At 43.6% G+C, this 25,387-nt stretch overlaps 1 protein-coding gene across 3 annotated transcripts in view; it reads right to left on the reverse strand.

The window, feature by feature from the left end:
- LOC111867112 (orexin receptor type 1-like) overlaps positions 1 to 25,387 on the reverse strand; it is a 266,602-nt gene that overhangs the window by 16,122 nt on the left and 225,093 nt on the right. For all 3 annotated transcript variants that reach the window (XM_033752545.1, XM_023856643.2, XM_023856642.2), the window contains 2 exons: positions 9,635 to 9,791; positions 6,561 to 6,673 (listed from right to left, as the gene is read on the reverse strand). In XM_033752545.1, the coding sequence (XP_033608436.1) occupies positions 6,561 to 6,673; positions 9,635 to 9,791 (270 nt within the window). The remainder of the gene's footprint in view (positions 1 to 6,560; positions 6,674 to 9,634; positions 9,792 to 25,387) is intronic.

Raw genomic sequence — 25,387 nt, forward strand, 5'->3', positions numbered from 1 at the left:
AAATAATGACAAAGTTTTAAACAGAAACTAACACGAAGATATGTCCCGATGTTAAGAAAAGAATTTGAAGCCACAATTCGAATTCGACTGTTCATCGAGAGCAGTACTTGCACAAGTAGATTTTCCGGTCTTTATTTTCGACGCGTGCGCACAATTCGTACTCCCGTTAGGCATTTGATAGAGCGAATCCAGCTGTACGGAGGCAGTGAAGAGGGAGAAGCAAGTGCGCTCCACACCAACACTGCCTGCGCCGACTGTAGGTATAAAGTGGATGCAATGCTCGGACTTCTCGTTTGAAGAAATTTTGTGCTAATAATTTTTAGTCCTTTTATTTCAGGTTGTACTCCAGTCTTACACCCTCTGGAGAGCGACGATTCCTCTAAAGTCTTCAATATTTTAGATTTTGGAACGTAATCGTTTTTCGGTTTAGAAAATTTGGCTTCTGGTTTTATATTCGCTTGTCGCAGGAATGCAGTGTACAGCATGGCTCTGCCGCCATCTGCTTCTCTCGTCGGTTTGAAGGCTGTTGTGGGGGGGGGGAATGGACGCAACTCTTTGTCGCATGATCGCGAGCGGGTGACAGATGGGAGGGGTAACAACACTCACAATACAGATCCAACTTAATGTACGCGGCAGGTAGATGCGTCTCACTAACCTCTATGTACAACCGTTGAACCCAAGACAGCAAAGCGCCGTACATAAAAATTGTCCATAGCAGCGAGCCACACATTGGTTTCTGTGGCTATTGCCGCTGGTTCTATCTTCTAGGTAGATGCAGGCCGAGACCACTATTCAGGCGGCCACCTGCACCCGGCTCAATGCCAAAACAACCAGAGCTTTACTGGCATCCCTAACCTCAAGCCTATTCCCGGCTGTTAGATACACGCATGGCTACAATGTGTTGGAGGAGGACTAGTGTCCAGTGACTAGCTCAGATCTGTCCCATAATGACAGAATCTTACCAGTGTTGCTTTACCACCACGTCTGTGCTGGTTAATGGTGCGGGTAAAGCAGGTGGAAGTCGACGGTCGAAAGGAGATAATCTCGAACTAGGTGCTCTCACGTCACCCTTCTCTGAGGCTCCATCTTGTTCCCTTGTAGTAGGGATCTTCAGTGGTACATGGCTTTATCGTCATTGCTTTTATCTAGGATAAATCAACTTTTTTTAAAAAATCAGAGAGTTGAATGGGATTATACGTACTTCAATTCATGAATTCATTACTGGGTATCTGCATACTTTCAGCTCTTAGACAGGATTCCGGAAAATGTCTCTAATACGAAATGCAGCGACCGCCTGGAGAGGATGACAGTTCCATCTTCCGGGTGCAGAACCTCTCAGAAGGACTCATACAAGGAACATCTAGTAGCTGCGGGGCAGACGCATAATGTGCACTCCCATTACTTGTCCCCGAACGAAGATTTCGAGGTTTCTCGAGTGTGAAAATTGTCCGTTTAGGATCATAACGTGTACTCTTCTCCAAGTATAATTAGAATGATCAAGTCAAGGAGGACGAGATGGGTAGAGCATGTAGCACGAATGGGAAGAGGAATGCATGTACGATGCTGGTGGGAAAGCCAGAAGAAATATACCACCAGGAACACCAAGACGTAGGTGAGTGAACAATATTAAAAGAGGTCTTAGAGAGATAGAACGAGGTAGTATGGGTTGGACTGATCTGGCTCAGGATAGGGACCAGTGGAGGGCTGTTGTGAACACCGAAATTAATCTTCGGGTTCCATAAAATGCTGGGAAGTTCTTGAGTAGCTGCAGAATTGGCGGCTTCTCGAGAAGGGCTCAGGTGAATGAGATTGATCCATCGTGATGGTTGGCATGCGGCCGGTGCTCCCGGGAGGGGTGGGGGGCTTCAGTCTGGTCCTGAGAAATGCAGTGACCGTGGGCACGAATGCCAGTAGCACTCATGCATGTCACCATTTTCATCGAGAAATCCCATTCTGCCGAGGACAATCTTACGACTTTCGTCTTACCTCTTAAGAGAGGGAACAATCGTTCTTGTGCCTTGAGCACTGGAGATTCCTGCATCATCGAGGCTGCATATTTTTGGCGGATCAGATTTAAATTTCTCAAATTGTGATTTAAGCAATCAAAGAAAGCTTTATTACTTCCTTCGAGAGACGTCTGACTCGGTAAAGATATCAGCTAAGGAGTTCTGAAAGCTAATTATCGACGTCTTCTTACGAAATTCGTGAACCATATTTTCTAGCCACTCCCTTACATTCTGAGAAAGGGCGCTGTATGTTATTTTTCGCAGCAAGGTGATACATTTTCTTGTCTCCTAGCCCAAGATATCTACTGTCCATTGTTTGAGAGCAGTTGGCAAGTAAAGTCTCCATTTTATTAACCAAGGCACTTTTTCTACCAATTGCAGAAAACGGTCAGTTTTTCCTTGGAGCCAGCACCGTTTACAGAGTCCATCAAAGTAAACCTCGAAAGTTAAAAGTTCCTGCAACTTTTAGAAACCCAATTTCCGTGTCGCGCAGAGCTGCACTTCACTTCGCACGAAGTCAGCCATTCTTTTCTTTTTCTGTCACCCATCTAAGAAGGAATAAAAGCCAAGACTATGTAAAGCACTGTTCCTATTTTCGATACCCGAAAGTAGTAAACTTTTTAGTTATCAGAAATTAGGAAACCCGCTCAAATCTAAACTTGATAGCGTACGTGACAACTGAAGCTTTCGGATAATACACGATATACACGCACATGCCTTCCTCTACACAATCAAGTTCATGTAAGTCGTGTGAAAGTTCACACTCACCTATAGTTTCGAGTCCCGAACTCTGTAAATGAAAATATACTCGTAACAACAGAATTGACAGAAACCCATGCACTAACGGTAAAAACGACGTGGTTTCTTCAACGTTCAATCTACTCTTGCTGAGAAATTGGTCGGGAAGGAGGCACAAGTTCCTGCTACGCCCCTCCCCCTTCGAGAACATTGCTTCTGCCACTTCCTAAGGAAACCACTCTATCCGAACTATAGCTCCTTTACTCTCTCTCTCTCTCTGTATATATATATATATATTGTAGCGTATTGAGTTCGAATCTTGTCAGTCACGTGTGTAGTTCGATCCCACTTCTGACACCAATGTAGCGTGTTTTGTGTGTCACGCTACAAATAAGTTCACGCCGTCGTCCCAATATAGCGAATTTATTTCCTTCGCCCACTTATACACTTTACAGGCATTTTCACTTGCAGTGTCACAATCACTGCTTACAATATTCGGCGAGGCACTGGACTCTCTTCTCCGAATGCTGATCCGAGACTTTCTTCTCCGGAGGCTTGATGACGGCTGGCTTCTTAGCTGGCTCTTCCGAGACTGACTACTTCTCGTCGAAATTGGGCTTTTATAACCTTGGCCGCTGATAGGTAACGAACCCTCTGTTATAACCGTGGAGACGTTGCTTTGTTTGTTCAGCGTTTCCTACGCAATGACCCATTGTTATTGCGTTGTCTCTGTGGGACGCTACGCTTGTTTGTCGTAACCGTGGAGATTCGATGTTCTCGGTACAACGGCTCACTGTTGGAATTACAGTATCGCTATTGTTACCTCTTATGCAACGGTCTGTTCTGGTGTTTCCATAGAAGTGCCTCTCCTGGATTGCAGACACGTTACAATATATATATACACACACACACACACATATATGTAAGGATGGTCTATATTTTCCTTGCATGCGCAACCCAGTACTGGTCGTTGCTCAAAGTATGCAAAAGAAACGAGCTCTGTTGAGACAGCTTTAAGAGTTCTTGTTTGTAGGTGCTGCTCCGGTGGCGAGAGGTCAGTTTGGATCCGGAAGTTCCTGCGACCAGGCAACTCGATCAAATTTCCATACTTTTTCGCGGTCCTATAGCAAATTCCACTCTGCATTGCACGCTTCTCATGAATCTGGTTTGTGAATCTTGGGAAGTCCATATAGGTGTGGAGGCTTGCTGTGATATGGGGTCAGCTTTACCTCGGCCGGAAGGACAGTTTTATATTTGGCAAGGATTTGCTGAACTCTTCTCTCAACCTTGGCTGTAGGATCTTTGGACAGGGGCTCATAAACCCGACTTCAGCAGGGGGTTAACCTTGTCTAGCACCACCGTGCAGTTGCCCTTGTCTGCTGGCAGGATCCTGATATCTTTGTTGAGTATCAAGGACTTCACAGCTTTCAACTCCTTCTCGCTTATATTGGAGGTGGGTGACGTGGACTTCTGCAACACTGATCTGACCTTCCAACTTTTTTCTCTCTCTCAATCTGTCTATCTATCTATACAACTACAGTCCTTTGTTGTACCTTGAACGCTTTTCAGTTTTCTTGATATTTTACAGAGTCGATTGGACTCTTTAGACGGAAAATAAGCCCGTCGCAAGGCCGCTACCTGAACACAGGACGGCACAAGCACAAAATAAATGTACACAGGCATCCATGCCTCAAGTGGAATTCGACAACCTGAAATTTCTGCATACAATTTTCAGCCACTCAGTTTCACCTCGCAGGAACACGTTGCATTATGAAAGCAACAGCCGTCCATTCTGAGAAACATGAAAAGACTGGAACAATTTCTTTCTACTGAAGCAAGTGGTGCATATATTAAGCACTGTGCTTTAGAGAGTTAACATACTAAGACGTCCTGAAAGTATCCAACAAAATGGAGTACACTAACATTACATGCAAACTGAATTGGTAAGCAGGCTCTAAGAAACATGACAGGAACAGGAACTGCGAACTTCGTCTGGTGGAATGTGGTGATGCTAGGACGAAGCCATGATCATGCACAAATCAAGGTACAATGTGACACAGGCGTGCAAGCAGTTTCATACAGGATTTTAGTTTGCGGCCCTGCATGTCATGCGTAAAGGATCTGTCACTTTCCGGTGAATGTTGATTTGGCTGAAACATTTTTATTGCACGTCGGACATAAAAGTGCTCCAAATTCTGGTTGAATTTTACTGAAAACCCATCGTTATACGACATTCCAGGGTTCAGGCGCCAGTGCAGCTCACACTTCAGAAGTTCACTCTAGGGCCATATTTGATTTATAGGTTTAAGTAAATAAAAGCAAGATGTTATGAAGGCCACGAATGACATTGTTCTCATGAAAGGATTTATGAAAGTTGGACCGTTGTTTGGAAAACCGTTGCGGCCACTCACATTTCAACTAAACATACACCGTGTCATGACACTCATCACACAGCAATGTGTTACACAGGGTCCTACAGATGGGCCCATAAGGAAGGTAAGTTTATCTCTTCTCCATAGATGCTCCATAATAAAATGAAGTTTAACAGTTCTGGGCTATGACAGAATAACATGTTTATAAGAATGTGCTAAAGAAGGCAAGATGGCCACTAAAGGCCATTTTTGTATATGATTTTTTTAAATAAAAATCATTTCTGGAACTGTAAACTGTACGACGACCAAAGGGCAACATGACGATGGACATTCTGTCTGAGAACAGCACAAAAGAATACCCAGTCAGTTACAGAGCTCTTAAGGCTAGAGGAAAAATTTATTCAAGGTGTCTGTTACTTTATAAACAAAATTCCCAAGTTAAGTTAAGAGGTATATTCAAAAATCGCGGAGCGCCCGCTAAGATAAAATAAGATGTTTATAAGAATGTGCTACAGAGGGCCGGATGGGCACTGCTCAGGTCTCTTTTGTGTATACATTTACCTGGAAAAAACAGTTCTCGATAGATCAGTAAACAATTTTGACACTTATCCGTAGATGGGTCCACAATGAGATGAATATTAGCACTGCTGCATAGATGGCATTAAGTTTCCTAGTTCTTCATAGATGGCTCCATAATGGAGTTCATTTGAACAGTTCCACGAAAATGGTTCTGTACCCATAGACGGCTCCACTGTGGAGTCATCTGTGAAGAACTGTTATACACGACGAATACGTGTGCGTAACTTGAACTGCACAGTAGAATAAGAATTTCCTGATTTTTCGATGTGTAAGACGCATTTCCCGACAACCACATATTTTAATTTTGATATAATTACTTCTAAATCATGGGCCGCGTCATAGCTCAGGCGTCCGCGGCAGCACGAGTTCTATCCCACGTCAGGTAATTTGGGGTTTGTGGTGGACACCGCGGCAATGGGGCAGGTTTGCCCCTGCCAATTTGTATTCCACCGATTGCTCCAAAATCATCGTCGTCTATCAAGTCGGGCTGGTAGAACAGGTCAATCAGTGGCCGCAGTAGCGAGTGGACTCAGCCTCAACCGATGGGGGGGGGGAACCCAGTAAACATGTTGCGCCCCCATTACAAATAGCTACCACAACTCAGGGAAGTAATCGGTGGTTGTAAGTGAAGTGCCTGAGTAGAATTCAGAGTTTCTCCTTGTTAAAAGGGTTGGTGTAGGCAGTTACCACTGCGCCTGAGTGTAATCTGCCCTCAGTGAGAAGATTAGAGGAAAGCATATGCATCTTATACGCCGACAAATGCACATACAACAAACTGAGATAGAATTGCTTGCGAAAAGCACCAAAACCACACGGGCTTTCATACGTAGTGGTAAAGGCGGGTTCAGTCGCACAGTGTACTTACCGCTCATGAAGTTGTAGATGACGGGGTTCACGGCGCTGTTTGCATAGCACAACCAATGGGACAGCAGCGCGATGGTGACCATGGCATCTGAACTCGGAATGTCCATCGTGTATCTGTATAAGCAGGAGACAAACCCTGAACAGACTGGTCAGTTACATATTTCATGATGCATTTGAGAGTGAAGCTGTTTCTTTCGGATGGCTGTCTGGTGTGAACCACTCGCCGGGTACAAGCGGGTAAGGGCGAAATAACGCACAGGATAAACGAACAATTGTATTATTGTTCACTGCATAAATCCCGTCTAATTCCAAACCGAAGGACTCTAATACTTCCTCAAGAAATTCAACAATTAAAGAATTACAAGAGCTTTGGAATGACAACTACGTTTATACCAAACTCGACAGCACGACCGCTTATGTGCTCTGAGTATGGATCAGATGGGTAAGAATTTGAGTAGTTCGGGGCCAGGTGTTACAAATTTTGTGACTGTTGTTGTTGTGTGAGTGTTATATCTATGGACATAACAGGGATGCACAATAACAGCGATGTTATTGGTCTTTAAATAAATATATTACATTATTCCCATAATTCACTTTTTACAAATATTTTCAGTTCTTTAGGACTCTGTATAACGTAACAGTTCGAAGTACGTTGTTACATTGTCTAGGGTTAAATGTTACGCTACTGTCTAAAAGCGACGTAAGTGCACCCCTACATTTTATTATATTTATTTGATTAGTATAAACATGTATAATTAATTACAGTTTTCGTATTTTACTTAATTATATATGCTAAATTTAATCTGAGTTGTCTAAAGAATAGAATTCAGATTTTCGATTTATGATTACATATTAAGGATACACAGCATTATCTTCAGCAATTGCAGTTACCCCATCACACGACTCTGCAGACGTGAAGTCATCAGTGTCGCCATCAAAGCTGCAGGCATTGCAAACCTAGGGGTCCGTGAATCTGTGAGCCCACCTCCTACACGTGATGTACTCTGCAGGGGCGCAACATTTCGCTCATTCAATACAACTGCCTTCGCTTCAGAGAAGACGTTTCTAACGTTCGTTTTAATTGTTTGGGTTTTTATGATTTTTCTTGGCTAGCACTGAATAAGCTGTCTTGTCGCGTGCCCCTGCATCAGCCAAAACAGCGACTTCCTTTCTTTTCTGTCTACGAATCTCTTTCTGAAGACGAATGACATGTGTCAGAGCCTTAGACCTGACATCTCATTTCGAGTTGAAGTAAGAGAATTTCAGAGTCCAGAATTTTCATGGTTTCCATTTTCTTGAGGTGAACGGGCAGTCACAGCAGAAGGCTAACAGGTATGGCCGAAACCTCAGACTTCACAGGCTTCAGTGGGAGTGCATTTGGCAGGCGCTGCTTCACTGTGAAGCCTGGGATTGTCGCAAACTGTCCTCCTGTTGTTCATCTGTGTCAATAAGTGTTTCATTATCTAGTTCATTAGTGTTCGCTTTGCTGCACTCAATTGCGTTGACGGAATATAACTCACTGAAACCAAGTTGCTGTCCAATTTCCACTGTGTTATTAGTGACTTCAGCGAATTGAGTTTCAAAACCAATGAAATCATTTGCACGATGGGGTACGATATGTTTCCATACTGCCCTCATATTGCTTGCCGTAATTCATGCCATGCTTCGCCTGTATTTGCGATAACGTTTCTGATGTAGCTCTTCCAAAGTTCCACCTCCTCCAGCGAGAGCTGTCAGAGCTCAAGAACGAACGACCCGAGCATAGGTACATACATATACAGCGGGGAACCCCAGAAAAAATTGAAATATGTATCGTATCACATAAGTTTAAAACCACATAAAACTAAATCGCACAAAAAGAGACTTGACTGTATAAAGGGGAAAAAACGATCATTTATGTATTAAAAATAATTTTATGTACTAATTTTTTAGAATTTATTTTCATTTTGCTCAATTAAAATTTAGTTTGTTTTGAAATTTTCAAACCGGACTATAGTGAAGCCGGACTATGCCAGGTATGGCTGTATACGAATTAATGCTGTAAGAAACGGTTCTCTCAGTGCCGCAGAAGTTATAACGCGGAATGACACAGTGGTTAGTGAATAATTCATTGGAAGGAATGTGAAAGAAACCGTTTGTGGTCTCCTCTGAATTTAACTGGAGGGACTGAGGAAAACCATGAAAAATGTCACTGTTCTTCCCGAACACAAAGGACTGGGTAGAGTAGTTCGGGTACAACTGGACTTCAGAGCAAGGACTACATGTAACGTCACTCTCTCTCGCCGTTAAGTAGTGCGCATTCGTTAAACAATTCACTGTTGTGCCCATTTCATTAGACATTACGTATGATTTTTGTAAGATGGGATACTTAGGTTGAGACGCCGGAAGGCGAGGAGACAGAGCCGCGGCTGACTCTTCGCACTCCTTCTCAGTCGACTGAGTTGTCTTTAGAAAAGACTGTTTACGCATCAGTGGAAAGACCTGGTCAAGTTTCGCTTCGCGCGACAGGAAATGTCCAGCAAGTTGCCGACCTAGGCAGCCTTTTCGCGACCTGAAAAAAAGTTGAATTTTGATATTCGGAGAAAAGGCCGTTTCGGGCAATCTGTTTCTAGCAGTTGCGAGGAACGGACGGACTTGAGCAAAGCGTGCCTGTGGAAAAACTGTGGGATGGCGCCATTGTTCCTGTTCATCATGTTCGGCACGAGTGAGGTTTTAACAGCGGTGACTTCTGGGCTATGGCGCTGTGCGGTCTCCATTTAACTATCGAAGGGTAAGCCAAGCAGAAACCACGAAGAAGCAGGCGGTAAACAGAACGGCGTTACAGTTTATGAATTTGGCTGTCAGTCCTTCCTTAAGGTCAGGTGCTAGGAAAGCAAGCATACCCAGGGAGCAGAGCTGGTATTTCCGATTGTGTAGGGCACAACAAGGCACACGCAATCTTTGAATTACTTGCTTTTTGGACAGTGGTGCAGTTACAAATGTATGAACGCATAAGCAGAGGGTGTTCACGTCTCTGATCAGGCAGAAACGCTAGGCTCATGATCGGGAGCACAAAAGCTAGCCATGGTACTGTACCTGAGAATGTTGAGCAGATGAACAGGGAAGTAGCAGACAGCGAACATGATAACCACAGCAACCAGCATCTTCGCAGCTTTCCGTCGCGATCGCAGTTGGCCCTCCGTCGTAGTGTTGGCGTTGGTGTTTAGCGTGTTCCGTCTGCTCGCCGACAGGGCTGCGAACACAGATTCATATTAGAGACTCTGCTCCCGCCTAGCGGCAACTTTCTGTTTCGTATTTTGCTGCTGACCAGTTCAAGTCTCAACTGGGAAACCAACCGGCTACCCAGACTGCGAGATTTCGTAGTTTTACCCAGTCACACTAGACAGATGAAGGGATAGAACCGCGACTGGGCGAGGACTGCGGCCTTCTACAGTGTACACTCGTAGCTGCTGACAGCGTCATTAAATAAACCATAAAGAAATAAATATTACTTTTAGAGCCTCATACGGAATGTGCTGGCACAAAAGTAATATTCATCTTGAGTTCAGAAGGAGCTCGTTGCGAATTCCAGCTAGGACACCGCCTAATCTCACTCGAAGTTTCCATGATCTTCCTCAGTTACTCCAGACATGTGTCTGCATAGTGTTTGTAGTACAGTACAGTACAGTCGTACCTAAAGAATATTCCCCCTCCCCAACCCCCTCAGCATACCAGGATTCGCACTGCCAGTAAAGAACTAAATGTTAAAATAAAATAAAGCTATTGTTTGTGTTGCTGTAGAATTGCGCTCCATCGGTAATAATATTCACCCGTCACATCTGCATGATACATCATCATCATCATATATATACCCGTATACATGACAGAATCGATGGGAGAAGCAACCCAAGTCTTGCACTGACGCTAACCAGGGCATGAGCTTGCTTGTTTATAGAAATAATTGAACAACTTTCCTGTCGCGGACCTACTAAAGAACACTCCTTGGTCCTGCCAATATGCACGGGAGCCACGGCTGCGATGTGTAGGTACGTAATACTCGTATGATATGCAACCGTATTCAGGGCAAAGAGGGGGCATTTTTGTTGGTTATTAATTATATTAAATTGTGAAATGCATTCGTTATCGTGTCTGAGTGAAACCAACGAATGTTATGCATGTGCTTGCAGATCCAACCTGTGGCTGTAAGCTGCAATATTCAGGTAGGTCTGTACCGCTCTATATACGTATATTGCCGAAACAAATAGCAAGGAATTTGTAAGGTGCTTGTTTCAAGCCCCCTTCCTTGTCTGTGGTTTGGGAAATAATCACCGCAGGGAAAGTTAATATGAAATTGATTTGAAGCAACAGCGCACAAAGGTCCTTATGCCTTTGTTCGCTCGGGTTCAACATCAAGATGAAGTCTGGTGGCGTGTATCATATATCTTTCGGTTCAGTTTTCATTAAGTTTCAGGATCACGTTATTAATGACTGAGAAGAGCACAGCTAATGTGATTAGTGAGAACCAGACTGTCTGAGTTCGAGACGGGGGTGTTGCATTTTCCGTAATTCTCTACATCGGAAGTAGGGCAGGGCATCAAGGGCTCATGTCGGTTTTGTACTAACGGGCACACAAATATAATTTAACGATATAGGACCCTCGCCAGCGGTGCGACTGTGAGCCATATTTCTCTGCACAAAAACGGACCGACTCTTGGCTTTCGCAGTGGTTCACTGTTAGCGCTCCTTCTACTCTAGGGCTGTATGCAGGTACACGCTGCCTCCATGGTAGAAATGAGATAGGCATTCGTGTATGTATGTATAGGTATATATAGTCATGATTATTGACGGTGTTTGGATTGGTAATCTGATTTACTGAACTCTTAACAGATCGTCATACAAGTAATTACAGTGCTGTCGCTAATTAGCGTAACTCTCCAATTCACTGCATCACGTAATAAGTATTTTCAGTCTAGTGTGCCTCTACCAATTGTTGCCTAGTGACGGGTCCCAACAATGTTCCCTGCTTTTGTGCTCACGTTCTTACCGGCTGGCGACTGTCTCACAACTAATTGATGGCTCCAGCTGTTTAGCTTATAACATGTCGGTACAGACTGCATCGAACACACCGTTCCTCCTTCAAGATTTCAATTATTCCTGTGGAAAACTCTTGCTTGCGAAGCCGTTAATTACTAACGGTTGTTGCGTAGCTGCTCATTTCGCTGTCGTAGCCTAGCAACGGACGAGCATGTCACAATATGCATAGTTTTTGGTCAAGCTTTGCGGGCTGACACCCGGTCCTGGCAAGTGGGAACAGCCTTCACACTTCTTTCCATAGTCTTTTGGACCAGCAATCGACATAACATGAACACCATACTCATTTCAAACCTCTAAACGTTGGCAACACTGCCTGCATCCACGTGATGTGGCGAATATCCTGTTGATTAGAGAACAAGAAGTGAAGTCAAACGGTCTTGGCTTACTCTGAGGAGTTTCTGTTCGTTCGTCTGGAGAGGAAAGAAAGTACAGACGCCCTGAAACACGATAATCAGTCTGCAGCCCGGGGTTCAAAGCCGGGATTTCCGGAACTTGAAGCAAAAGCGTGACTTTGGCAAGAGGAACTGAGTGGATAATGGAAGCAATTACAAAAGAAGAAACTTCAGAAAGCGACTGAATCGATAACGGTGAGGTGAGGGTGGGGGTGAAGTACTGCTCATTGATATAAAAACTTGGTTGAGAAACCGAAGAGACTGCTTTGGAAACTAAAATTTAGATGGGAATATAATATTCTAGCATGTAGACCCGTTGCTAGGCAACGACCGCGAAAGAAGCAGCTATAAGACAGACGTTGCAAGTAACGGCTTCGAAAACAAGCATGTTTCCAAGGCAATAATTGCACAGCAATATTGGAACGGTGCTTTCTGTGATGTCCGTGCCGAAATATTATAAGGACAGTTAGTGAAAGTCAGTTGAGCTGAGTTGAGCTGAGTTAATGAGTTAGACAACCGATGAGGTTCAGTCGTTGAGAGCTGTTGCTGTGAGAAGCCGGTAGCTGAGGGGGGAACAGTTCGGGAACCCAGTGGAAGGGAAAAGCCCGCCGTTGGGAGCCGCTACCGAACAGTGGCCAATGAAGATGTGACTGTGTCTGTGTGTGTGTGTGTGTGTGATAGTGAAGTGTAAAACGTAGTCACGCGCTGTATTAAAGAGTCCAGTAAAGCAGATCATTAATCCAAAACCCGTCTATAGACATCCATACGCGTGACAATATTAAAATTGGTGCTAGATAAGTAGAGAGTGACCCACTTGTATGAAGTGGTACAGGGTAGCGATAAGTGGTAGGTTTCGCGAACAAGTTGATGAACAACAAAACAAAACTTCTGAATCAGGCAATCAACGACCAACTACTCACAGTACCATTGGGACAACCAACCATGAGCAAGCCATGTGTTTATGTGAGGTGGTTGATGGTTATTTTGCTCTGCTAGTCTCATGTGTAGACGTTTGGGCCTCCGCGTTGAATATCATCCTCCCGAAGGTTTGTTCTGGTTTCCAGCTTCAGTCAAGACCAAACAATGTTCGGGAATGAAAGGAAAGAAGAGTAGAATATCAGGCGAAAAGAGAAAAATGACAGGACAAAAGACAGACTCTCTCTTTAGGAGAGGAAGAGGCTTCGCCCGCTCGGCCTTTTCATAAGGGTAGAAAGAAAGTGGAGATATTAATTAGGACGGTTAGAAGCCGTGAGTGAAGGCACTAGGAACTCAGATTTTCTGAATGAATGGCGAACCGTAATTTAGTGGCCTTTAAAACAAAGAAGTGCAAATTCATCGAATTTAAACTGGAACAGCTGCATGAGACGCCGGCAGCAGGAACTCGAAAGCGGCATACACAAACTTCACGTGGGGTACTCCACGGATCTGAGTTCTTCTCCAGAGGCCGCCAGTTGCTCACCACCTCAAGTATTTACCAACACATTATGGAGCCCGAAGATATACGAGTATTATCGTGTTCACAAGACCCTGCAAATTGTCCCTATCCTGAGCCAGATTAATCTGGTCCATTCCATTCCCCTACGATCCACTTTAATAATATCCATCCACATAAGATTAGGTCTTCCTAGTGGTCCATTACTTTGTGCTTTTCCCACCAAGATCTTGTGAACATTCCTCTTCCCCATGCATGCCACATGCCGTGCCAATCTCGTCTTCCTCGATTTGATTATTCTAGTTATATTTGACAATGAGTTCCTCATTATACAATTTTCTACAGCTTTCGTCCAAATACTCTCCGCAGCGTCCTGCTCTCGAGCACCCTCAGGCCACGTTGCTCCCTTACTTTTAAAGGGAAAGTTACACACCTCAATCTAAATATAATTTGTATGCATTTCAGCAGCAGAGAAGACAGAAGTTTCGAACTGAATAGTAGCAAGGATTTTTTTTTCTTTTTTCATTGGCGCTACAGCCCTCGTTTGGGCCTAGGCCTACCTCCATGAAACTCTCGTTTCACTTCGGTTTACTAGACCTTAGACATACTGTAGGACTCCTTGGGCGGGTGATCAGCTTGTCGCAAGGCCTGTACCTGTAGACAAACACAGAAAAACGCACACAAACATCCATGCCCTGAGTGGGATTCGAACCCACGATCCCGGCTTCCGAGCGAGCGAAGACAGTGCATGCCTTAGACCGCTCGGCTACCGTGACCGGCCCAGTAGCAAGCATTACCTGGTTTAAATCTGCTCTTAATTTCCTCATTAATTGCATTCTGATTCACAGATTTTTAACTCGCCACATTTTCGAAGGATACATTAGACTTACTTACTATCGGCAATTAGAGCTTCTGGTATTTACGTTATCTCGTCATTCGATTATCAGTCGACCTAACCTTCCAGCAGAACTACGAACTTGAGGACTACTCAGTCTCTAACAGAAATGAGTACCAGTAATCTTCATGGGATAAAAGCTGGTCCGCGTGTATGGCTGACAAAATCACCGCCATCTGTGAGCTGGGAGCCTCCACGGCCTGTTACAGGGATAGCTTTACCTGTTTACCCAGTAGACTGACACTGGAAGCGGAGGCGCCCCTTTCAATTTTACTCCCAACTGGTTTCCTGGCCTTCTTATGTATACCAAAACAACGTTTAGAGCAATGGAGAAGAAACATTACCTGTTTTTGGAAAAACTGTCACGTATTCGGGGTTAGCGTGACTAATACTAATGGGTTCTGGATTTGACGATAGAATTGATTGGCACTTCTTTACAATTGATTATAACAGCTCACACGTTGAACTCCTGAATGACGTCTCTCTGACGCATCTTTCTGAAGAAGACACGATGTCGAAGAGTTAATTGTCCTCCGTTATTCTGTCGGTTGTCACTGAAATTTTGTGTTGATATTCTTTGCCGCGGAAGCAGGTGCTAGCTCGCCGTTACCTAGCAAACTGACTTCAGCTTCTGCTGCTACTCCGACTTCTAGGCAGTGTTTACCGAGCCGTTGCCTAGTAAATGGTCATATTCAGTCATAATATTGTAATAAGCCTGACTGGCTTCATGGGTAGCGAAAACTCTGTGAAAATATTTACAATACTTCCCACCTAACCGAATCACATGCTTTCTTGAAGTCTAAGAATAAATGGTGTACTGTCATCTTTTTCCCAGTATCTGAAAAATGAAAAAATGTACGCCGAAATGTACACTGATGATACCGAATAATTTCGTCCACATGTGGACCTACCACTTAACCTTGAGGGTAGGATATTATATATAATATTTAATAAAGTTGATGCCTCGATATTTATTACATTCAGTCTTAACGCCCTTCTCACAAATTGGTATAATAATAGACTCCTTCCACTGTTGAGGCAATTGTTCCATATTAAAGGCAGAATTAAGGATTTTTTGGATAAGATGGGATGGTATGGATTGGATTGATCTGGCTTAGGACAGGGTCCACTGGAGGGCTCTTTTGAACCTTCGGGTTCCATAAAATGTTGGAAAGTTCTTCAGTGACTGCAGAATTGGAGGCTTCTCAAGAAGGGCTCAGCCCGTGAGTGAGTGAGCACTGATCGCGGAATGTCACTTTGCATCTCCTGCTTGTATCAATTTTACCGGAAGTTGATCCATATCTGGAGATGTCTACTCTTTCAACTTTGCAGTACAAATCTTAATCTCAATGGTAGCAGGCTCAGGTACAAATTTATCAGCTGCAACTGTCCAACGTCATTAACCCTACGAATATTCAATATCTGAGAGAACTTTATTCAATTTGTTGTGGGAATCTGCAAGTAGATCTTCTTTATGTACTCAGTTCTTGGTTGATAACCCTGCTTAAGCTCATTTTGCTCATCTGTATACGTCTCTAACATTCTTGTTTATATTTGTTTCAAGTTTAGTGTTTCCTCTTCAGATATTCCACATTTTGTTCCCGAAACATCTGCTTTGCTAGCTTCATATGATTGGCTCGGGTCCTGTAGCCACTGGAATTTAGCCTGTTTCCTTTGATGTGATAATTATTAATATCCTTCGTTGGCCCATGTCTTAGCTGCTTCAATAATCACATCATCTTCTGAGCTTTCCAGAGGTGGAACCTGACCTTCTTCTGCATTTCGTTCCTTCAGTTTGAATCCCTCTCTACCAAATGCTTGTGCTGCTGCGATGCTCGCCCGAAACATCGGACAGGAAGTGCATTTTAATGGCGTCCGCATCAGAACACAATCTGAGAGTCTTCCCATCAGGAGAAGTTCAAGTAAATTTATGAATGTTCTAGAGGATTAGATATTTGGATGTGGCAAGATTAATTACTCTTAAGTCCAGTATCATTACAAACTTCACGATATCTCTCGCTTCCATCCTTGTTAGAGAATATCATCTCTAAATATTTTCGCAGTGACCTCTTCTTGCACAACTGTATGCGCCACTTACGAGAATTTATCGAATATACGTTCCAGTTCCTTTGTGTGTGTGAGGACATGAACATTCAGGACAACGATATATTGCCATGCATATGAGTGTCAGTATAGACTGGGTTTGGACTGACAATTGGATTTATTGAACACTTATACACACATCTCGTAACTACAATTAACTGTAGCGCTGCTGCTAATTCACACGCTCTACAATTCACTATAGAACGCACGAAATCTTCTCAGTCTGCTGCATCTTCACCGGTTGTTGCCTGATAACGGCTTCCAACGCCGTAGCTTCCTCAGCTTTCGTGTACACGTCCTCACTGGCCGGCGGCTTTCTCGCAACTACTACTCTTCCCATCTCAAGATTCTATTGTAAACGCAGCTGCTTCTTGTTATATAGTTTCGACACGGACCACATAGAAAACACCTCTCTCAACAATTCTTCTATTGTTGCATCACACAGCTATCGCACGGACCGCGTATAGACCACTGCTTCCCAGTGACTTCATTGTTGCATGTTACGAATCTGGTGCGTCCATGACCGAGCAACGGCTATTGTTCACAGAACCATTACCTGGAACAGTTTTTGTATAGCTGCTTCTTTCGTGTCCTCTCTACATGCAACATTCTCTCCTCAGAACTACTGGAGTGACATTCTCTTGCGCACAGAACATCCCCTTCTCCATAGAAAAGTGCATAATCCCCTGCACGTTGAGTGCCACCTGCTGTGCTCTGTCTCAAATCTCCATCTAAATAACCCGTCCCAGTTCCAGGCCCTGTATAACATTTCAGTATGAGGGGCGACCTTCAATGGTCTATTGCGCTTCCGTATAACACTTAGTAGCATACCTCTGTTTTACGGTGAGAGATTTGGTAACCCCTTGTCGGCTGTCTGTAACTTTTATTTAATATGGAGCTATCCTCCATGTCTGGAGACAGACTCCTCCAACCGCTACTTGGGAATGCGCTATGCCCTAACATCTGCGGGATATCATGTATTTGAGAATCCAGAGAAATCACAGATTGTCTTTTATTACTGGCCCAATCACCGCAAGTCGTGCATAAACATCATACATAATTTTACAGCAGGATTCTGCTCTTTGTGGCCATCGTCAGGTAAAATGTTTGCATTCACTCACTACATTCGTACTGCTTCCCCCAGTACTGGTCACTGTTGACGTTTGGGCAGGCCATTTGCCAACATTAATGCAACGTATAACCGGCACGCGAGACACTAAAATGTTCCTTTTGTTGTAGTTTGGTGTCGCTAAATAATGCTGACTTCTTGACCACTGCCGAAGTGGTTCTCTGCAATTCCAACGTATAATAATTATATGCTAAATTATTAAATGTTTTTGTTGTAGTTCGTGTTGCTAAAATTAATTTGTTTTCTGATCACGGTAGAAGTGGTAGTTCCTTTCGTGGTCTGAAACACTGATCTATTGACTAGAAAAAACTTTTATTAACACCAACTACAACAAAAAACATTTAATATTTTAGCATATAATTTTACACGTAGGCATAGACCAGAAGACCACTTCTGCAGTTATCAAGAAGTCAACATTATTTAATAACACAAATTCACAACAAATGAAATATTTTAATACTGTCACGAACAAAATGTAGCGTGACTAATAACTGTGGGTTCTAGATCAGAATGTCGGTTCTACAACCATTGCTACGCCTTAACAGACGATGTACACAAACTTGGATGAGCACAGCACTAGGTAGCGACGGACAGTCTTCCAGCCTAATTGACGAGCGTTAATCCTACATTACTTGTGTGTGTCTCTACTTCTGCTCCTGTCATCCGGTGATCAACCCCTTTAAATACTAAGGGATGACGCAATGTCCTGGAATCTTCCCCTTCGAGATTGTTCTCGAACTTTCTCAATATTTCTGCTGCATGACGTAATGCTCTGGAATCTTCCGGATCCTTCTCGAAGTTTCTTTTAATTGTTTTTCAGGTCGGGAGCATTCTGGAAGCTTCTTTAATTAGGCTGGCAGTGGGATGAGTAATCATCAACATACCACACCGACTATTACAGAACCTTATATAGTAGCCTCCTATCTGCACACTGCTCATTGTATTTCTTAGAACAGTTAAGGCAAGACTGGACATAAGTAAAATTTAGTATAAAATTAGTACTTAGTAACAAATATCGTTATACATGAATCGGGTCGGTAAGTAAGATCTCGGTTACAGTAGTGATGAGGGCTTGATCTTAAGCAAATAAGATACATTTCAGTAAAGTGGAAAATTGAAATATGGCGACTCTGCAAATACTTTCTGTCTGATTCCGATAATTACTGAACCGCTGAGTGAGGCTTGTGCAAGTTGGTTTTGCAGACCTTGCATAAGCATGTCCGGACCCCACGTGTTTACATGCGAAACGTTGAAGTTACTATATCGAACCAATTTAACATATATATTTTATTGTATTTACTAGGGGCGTTCAAAAATGATTCACAATAAATGTTTTTTGTTCACAGTAACCATTTGTTGAAACAAAATACATACAGATTATATTCCCCGCACGTCTGCCATCTCTCCGGCAGTTTCCGTATCTGCACAGCAAACCATTCTTTGGGGACATCCCGGAGCCACTGGTGGACAACTGCCTCAAGCTCGTCGTTGGAGGTGAACGTCTTTCATTGCATCGAATAGGGCGTAGTCGCTAGGGGCAAGATCGGGCGAGTACGTTACAATATTGTTCACTGCTGACTTGAGAACTGTCTTCGGCGACTTTGTAGTTCCCTTACAAACCCTCAGCCGGACAACGGGAAAACAGTTACGTAATAGGCACCGCTGTTGTCTGACGCCGTGTTTGCCTGTTACGTAATGGGTACCGCTGTTATTACCGTCGTCTCTAGCAAACACTGTTTACCCGCTTTGCTTAGCAACCGGTGTTTACTCGCTTTGCATAGCGACCAGTGTGCTGGGACTCGGCTCACTTCGGCTCCGTTCGACACGTCACGGCTGGCGGGGAGGGAGGGGCGTCATCCATAGCGCAACACGTCACAATATATTAAATTGTTGAGGATGACATTGAGGCTGCCATGCTGTGGCATTGAGAGTTGCTGCCTTCTGAGACGTGTCATATTGTTACCAGAACCTACTACCTCGATATCTGCCCTGAGGATGGAGGCAGCATTTTCCTGCGTAGGCTTCGTCACGTCCTAGGAAACAGTAATATTCAAATGTAGACATATTGCAGATTGAGGAAGGCGTTTCTTGCAGACCGCTCAAGCATAAACGAGCGTTGCTGTTGACATCGGTTTGAAACAGGTGACTAGCGGGAATGTTTCTGCTGTGATCCCGAACTGGCAGGGGCTCAGATCCGGTGTCTGTTCCCTTTACGGATCGTATCGTCTAAGCTGCTTCCATTATCTGCAGGATATCATCTTAGTTCCTTCCTTCGCAGTCGTTCCAATTGCCATTCTGTCCAACCTGATATAAAGACATATTCGTTCACTTCGCTGCACAAGTAAAGGAAATCGCCATTCAGAGGGAGACGAACTTTAGACTGTCAGTGAGGGTCTTAGAGAAGTCTATGCTGCTGTTTTATATGTTGTAGCATCTGTAGATGAATACAGGTAGTTGAAATAGGCCGTCTGAAGAACCGGAAATAACAATAAAATTGTCAGTTTTCTCATTTCCATGTGGGTCGTCCAATAACCTTGCCTCTCCATCTCTCGATCTCTCCTGAGATTCTCTTCCTTCTTTCCACGCGCTTCCTTACCATTCTCGGTCTTTTCCATTCAGTTTCATGTCTCAGCATTATTATATAAAACGTGCCTAGGCAATCTTATTCTCTTGTTTATTAACTTCTCTGCCAATATATTTGTCTTTAACGCTGAAATTCTTTTACAGACACAGGTTTTTGAACTGGCTTTACTGAGACAGAAATGTAAAGTCTAAGTTAATAATTAAGAAGAAAATCGGCTCTAGAATCTGAAGAGGCGAAATGCGGCCTGTAAGCCACCGTGAGACCAACGTCTGCACGCCAGAAGCACGAAATCTGCAGCCACTCTTTACCCACAGCAACAAAAGCTTAGAGACTACGTATAAGCTCATAGCACATGTCAGCTTAGCGTCTTTGTTTAGCTATCTGTGGTTTACGTAACGACGCCGTCAGAAGCTCACAATGTGTATTGTAGGATGGTAGAGGGGGTGTGAGGGGGGGGCGGACGTGCCCTATTTTGAGATACTGTACCGGCATTTGCCTGGAGGGGCCCAGAAAATTTGCGAAAATCATTAACAAGCATAACCAGTCGCCCAGCAGGAGACTTTAAATCCGGAACCTCCCGATAAGGAAGCAGAATTCTAACCATTTGAGTGGATAGCTCTCTGCTGCATAACCAGTCAGGCTCTTGCTGTTCTGAACATGGAGGATCATAACCGCATTCACAAGATCCTACCACTACTTCCTATCCTGACTCACACAAACACAATCTACATATCCCCACGTTATTTCCTGAATACAATCCTTCCGTTTACCAGAATCTTTTCAGCGTGTGTAATCTCTTATTCGTGCAAATTGCCCTCTGTGGTTTGATTCTCCTCATAATGTTTGGTAAGGAGTGGTTATGTTCCCCTAAGCAACGTGTTCTCCAACATACTCAGTAAATTTCCCTCCGAATTATCACATTTAAACAAAGCAGTACATAACAATGGCGTCTTTTTTGTGATCTAATCGTTTACTTTTTACAGCAGAAGGAAATGCGTGGTAGTAAGAATTCTCCAAATTAAATCTGTTTTTATTTTCTTTGTGAATGTAATTTTGATTTCTTACGGTTGCTCCCATATATAGGAACGGACCAAAGGGTTGTGACACGTCGAGGTTCCCACATTTTGTACATTATCGGCTTACAGATGGCGGCGAAGTTGCCAGCCTTACGCGCCTAAAGCCCTTTACACCCGGGAAGATTCCTGGTACTCACTTCTGTAATAGGCTGATTCTACCCGAGGGTCATTGTACAGCTGGAAGGACTAGGTCAATTGAAAAATCAGTGACCTCATCGGGAATCGAACTCGCGACCTTCCAGCTTGTAGCACAGTGTCTCGTGTTGTGTGACGTTAATAGACGTTTAATATCAGAAATATGTACCACAGACCTCTTCAGAGACATGACAACTCTCACACAACGCCCTGTAATGTTGCCATCCTGAATAAAATCGCGCGTTAGATGCGAAGGATCAATTTTATGTGCTATCGTACGTGCAAGTTTTCACAGTTTTGAAGCCATCTATCACAGTGACATTTCCTTGCTTATTGATGAACTGATCCCTTAGTCAGGCACGGCCAGCAGTCTCATACCTCGGCACCAACTCACGGCTGTCTGAGCACCCGCAATGACTTGCATTCAAGAGGTGGCCTATTCGAAACTCGGCCGCTGCTATGTTCGTTGAGGTTTTCAATGGTTTTTATTCATGCCCTATGCCGTGTGATTGTGAGGCTATAGCTTACCTAAAACATCGTCACCTGGGTCAATCTTTCATGGAACCAAGTGACTTTTATGACGCCCCCATAAATAAAATACTACGTTTCATTAGGATTAATAAAGGGTTAATCCAAAGAGGAAGCACAACAGATCATTGAAGGTCGCAGTGCGAGGGCCGGTTCTTATGGCTCAACCCTCACACTCATACTCAATGTAGACTACCTCAAACGGTATCTCAAATTAGGGTACGAGTGACTCCTTTCCTTTTCCCCTCTAATTCATTATTCACTAATTACCCTAGTACTATTCCCGACTGCTGACAGCATCAATAAATATATTATAAATGCCCGCACGGTCCACTGGTTCGCACATTGTGCAAACCTGCTCGAAACACAGAAGTGACTTAGCAAAGGTCTGCGTGATATGAGAGTGCAGTCGAAACACAGAAGTGACGTAGCAAAGGTCTGCATGATATGAGAGCGCAGTAGAAACACAGAAGTGACTTAGCAAAGGTCTGCGTGATATGAGAGTGCAGTAGAAACACAGAAGTGACTTAGCAAAGGCCTGCGTGATATGAGAGCGCAGTAGAAACACAGAAGTGACTTAGCAAAGGTCTGCGTGATATGAGAGTGCGGCGAAGATTGACTGGAAGGCATTGAATAGAAAGCGAAGCAGTTGTGCCTCATCTGAAGATGGTTCGGGGAAACTGGAAACGAGACACTACTGTGTACACGTGGCCTGGATAGCTCAGTCGGTATAGCGAAGAGCTACGGGCTTAATGTCCCGGGAGTGCTAGATTATTTTCTTCTCCACAGCGTCCAAACCGGCCCTGGGGCCCAACCAGCCTCCTAACTATTGGGTGTCTGGGGCTCTTTCTCCGGGGGATGAAACGGCAGGGGCGTGAAGCTGACTACTTACTTCCATCTAGAGCCGAGATCAAAGGGGAGCTGTACCTCCACTCCCCTATATGTCTTCATGGCATGATGCTTAACTAATTAAGCACAGGACCAAATTTACCGTAGGCTAATCCGGAATACAGAGCAGGCATGGAGTTTCCGTCTCTGACTGTGTCAGTACACATTGTTGGAAAAGGAGTTTTTTCTACAAAGGCTCCAGATCTAGACAGCTCCTGTGTGTACGATATTGCAAGAAGTATCTGATAGAAGGAGCTTCTGCCTAGGTGGGTAATACTATCTCTAATTTCTGCGTCCTGTTGTGTATCGTGTAACGAAGATATACTCAGGGGCCGTCAACAAACCGATATTAAAATGGTTAGAATTCGGGTTATTTTATTTTCATCCCATTAAATGTTTTGATCTATCAAGATCATCAACTGGTTCTTATGAACTACATATTGTCACGTGTTGGGAATGTCACGCGACAAATAACTTCACGTGCGTCTCGGATTTAGCGAATCTTTACTGGACACTCACATTTACACACCTTATAATTATTACCACTTGCAGCATTACTCGACTTGGCCCAATACTCTAATACTGAACTTCCGTTCGAGGCCAGGCCCATTATATAAGGGGCACGCGGACTCAACAGAGGGCACCCCTCGCGAGGGACGTAAGATAACGCGTCACAATATGTTACTGAATTATTAAAATGGATCCATTTCTTTTTTTAAATTGTTAGTAACACTGTGATCTAGATTTCAACTTTTGTGTTGGATAGGCCTAAAATAATATATGCTAAAAATCAAAATCCAGTGGTAAAATTAAATTAGATAAAATGATATTATTATAGTGTAACACAGCTGTCAAGTATCCAGCTCTATTGTCACACTGAAATGCAGTTCAATACTGTGTGAGTGCAGTATTTTGCCTGATGATGGCTTTAAAAGCCGAAGCATGTAGCTAAGGTGATGCTGACTTTGACCGTTATGTTGTTGTGCTACGACGAATTCCAATAAAGAACTGTATCTCTTGAGAGACCTAGGGGTAGATGGATGACTAATATTAAAATTCACCGTGGAAATATGGAGCAGGCTTACGCTACGGACCAACTACACATTGTTCTCCATACGGCAATGAATTTGAGGGTGTCATAAAAGGAGGACATTTAATTCAGTGGCTGGCCTAATATTCGCCTCTCGAGAATGATTCTGTCCCGTTTACTTTAGATACGGACGGGAGCTGTAGTGTCCACACAGACCAGCTCTGTTCTCAAGGGCTCTGCTTCATCCCGCTGCATTCGAATTTCCTTCACAACAACTTGGACTGGAGCTGATCCCTAGTCCGCCGCCTGTTCTGTGTTTACGTGACTCTGGTACCTCGAGATAGAAATGAATTTTATTTTACTCGTTCAAATTGAACCCTGTACTGAGTTCGTTTGGGAATATGTACGTATGTCGCAAATCTTGACTTTTCTCGTAAAGAGTGTTGTACTTATTTTTACAAGAACGTGGCCCAGTGTGTTATGACAATTAAACAGCTGAAAACTCCTGTTTAAGCAGATGACAAACATTCCAGAATAGGTACTTAGAAGGCATACTAAGCATGTCTATACATTTCTCCTGCAGTCAGTACAATGTTTAGACATTACCCGCAGACCGGTCACAGCAGAAACTTGATGTCAGGGGGTTCACAGTTATGGTTGAGAACTCCAAAGCAAGCGATTTATCTAAGACAGTCTGAAGTGTAGCAGATCAGCCATTGCTGTAATGTCGAATGAAACATGGCCGCCATGACTGGCTGGACATATACCTCAGGTTCGCTGTACGTAAAATTGATCATAAAATGTTGAAAGCCACATTTCTTCTGAACAATACATCAAAATTGATCCCCTACTAAACAGAAAATAAACATCTCCATAAAGAAAACATTGGTTAATGTTGTTTAAGGAAATAATTGCTATTTATTCTGAGAATCATACGGAACATGTCAACTTATTTTGTAGCCAGAACGCGCAGTTCCCTAATGTAACAAGCTGTGGTGCATATAGTTACCATTGTGGTTTAGAGAGCTGAGAGAAGCAATGCAGAGTGTGAACTAGTAACAGAGACGTTATCAGAAGGAGAGCTGTTCGGAAGTTGTGACACCCCTAATGCAGTTACCTCAGGTCTTAGGCTGTGCTCCATATTCATCACAATTAAATCAAACCGCTCTGAGAGCATCATTAGGGAACCTTGAACAATGCAGGAGAAAGTTTTCCTGAGAGAAAATTGAAGGAAATGAACTGCGTCTTGATGGGGCATCGATTCTTGCGTTCAGACTTTGTGAATACTTCAAAACGTTCCAAATCATATCATCATCATCAGTAATCTGTCAAGACGACAGGTCCACAGTCTCTTTCAAAACAATTCCTCCACTTCATGCGATCTAGAGCTTTCTCCTTCAAATGACAGTATCCTCTTCTGTCCCCAAGGTCATCCAGCATCTTCTTACGTCTTCTTCCTCGTCTTCTTGTCACTTCTATCCGCCCATCTATCTTTCCTTCGATAGCTTCTTTTAGAAGGCAGTTTCTGCGTAAAACATGACCAATCCAATTAGCCTTCCGTTT

The sequence above is a fragment of the Cryptotermes secundus genome, unplaced genomic scaffold, assembly GCF_002891405.2.
Source record: "Cryptotermes secundus unplaced genomic scaffold, Csec_1.0 scaffold291, whole genome shotgun sequence".
Classification (NCBI taxonomy): Eukaryota; Metazoa; Arthropoda; class Insecta; order Blattodea; family Kalotermitidae; genus Cryptotermes; species Cryptotermes secundus.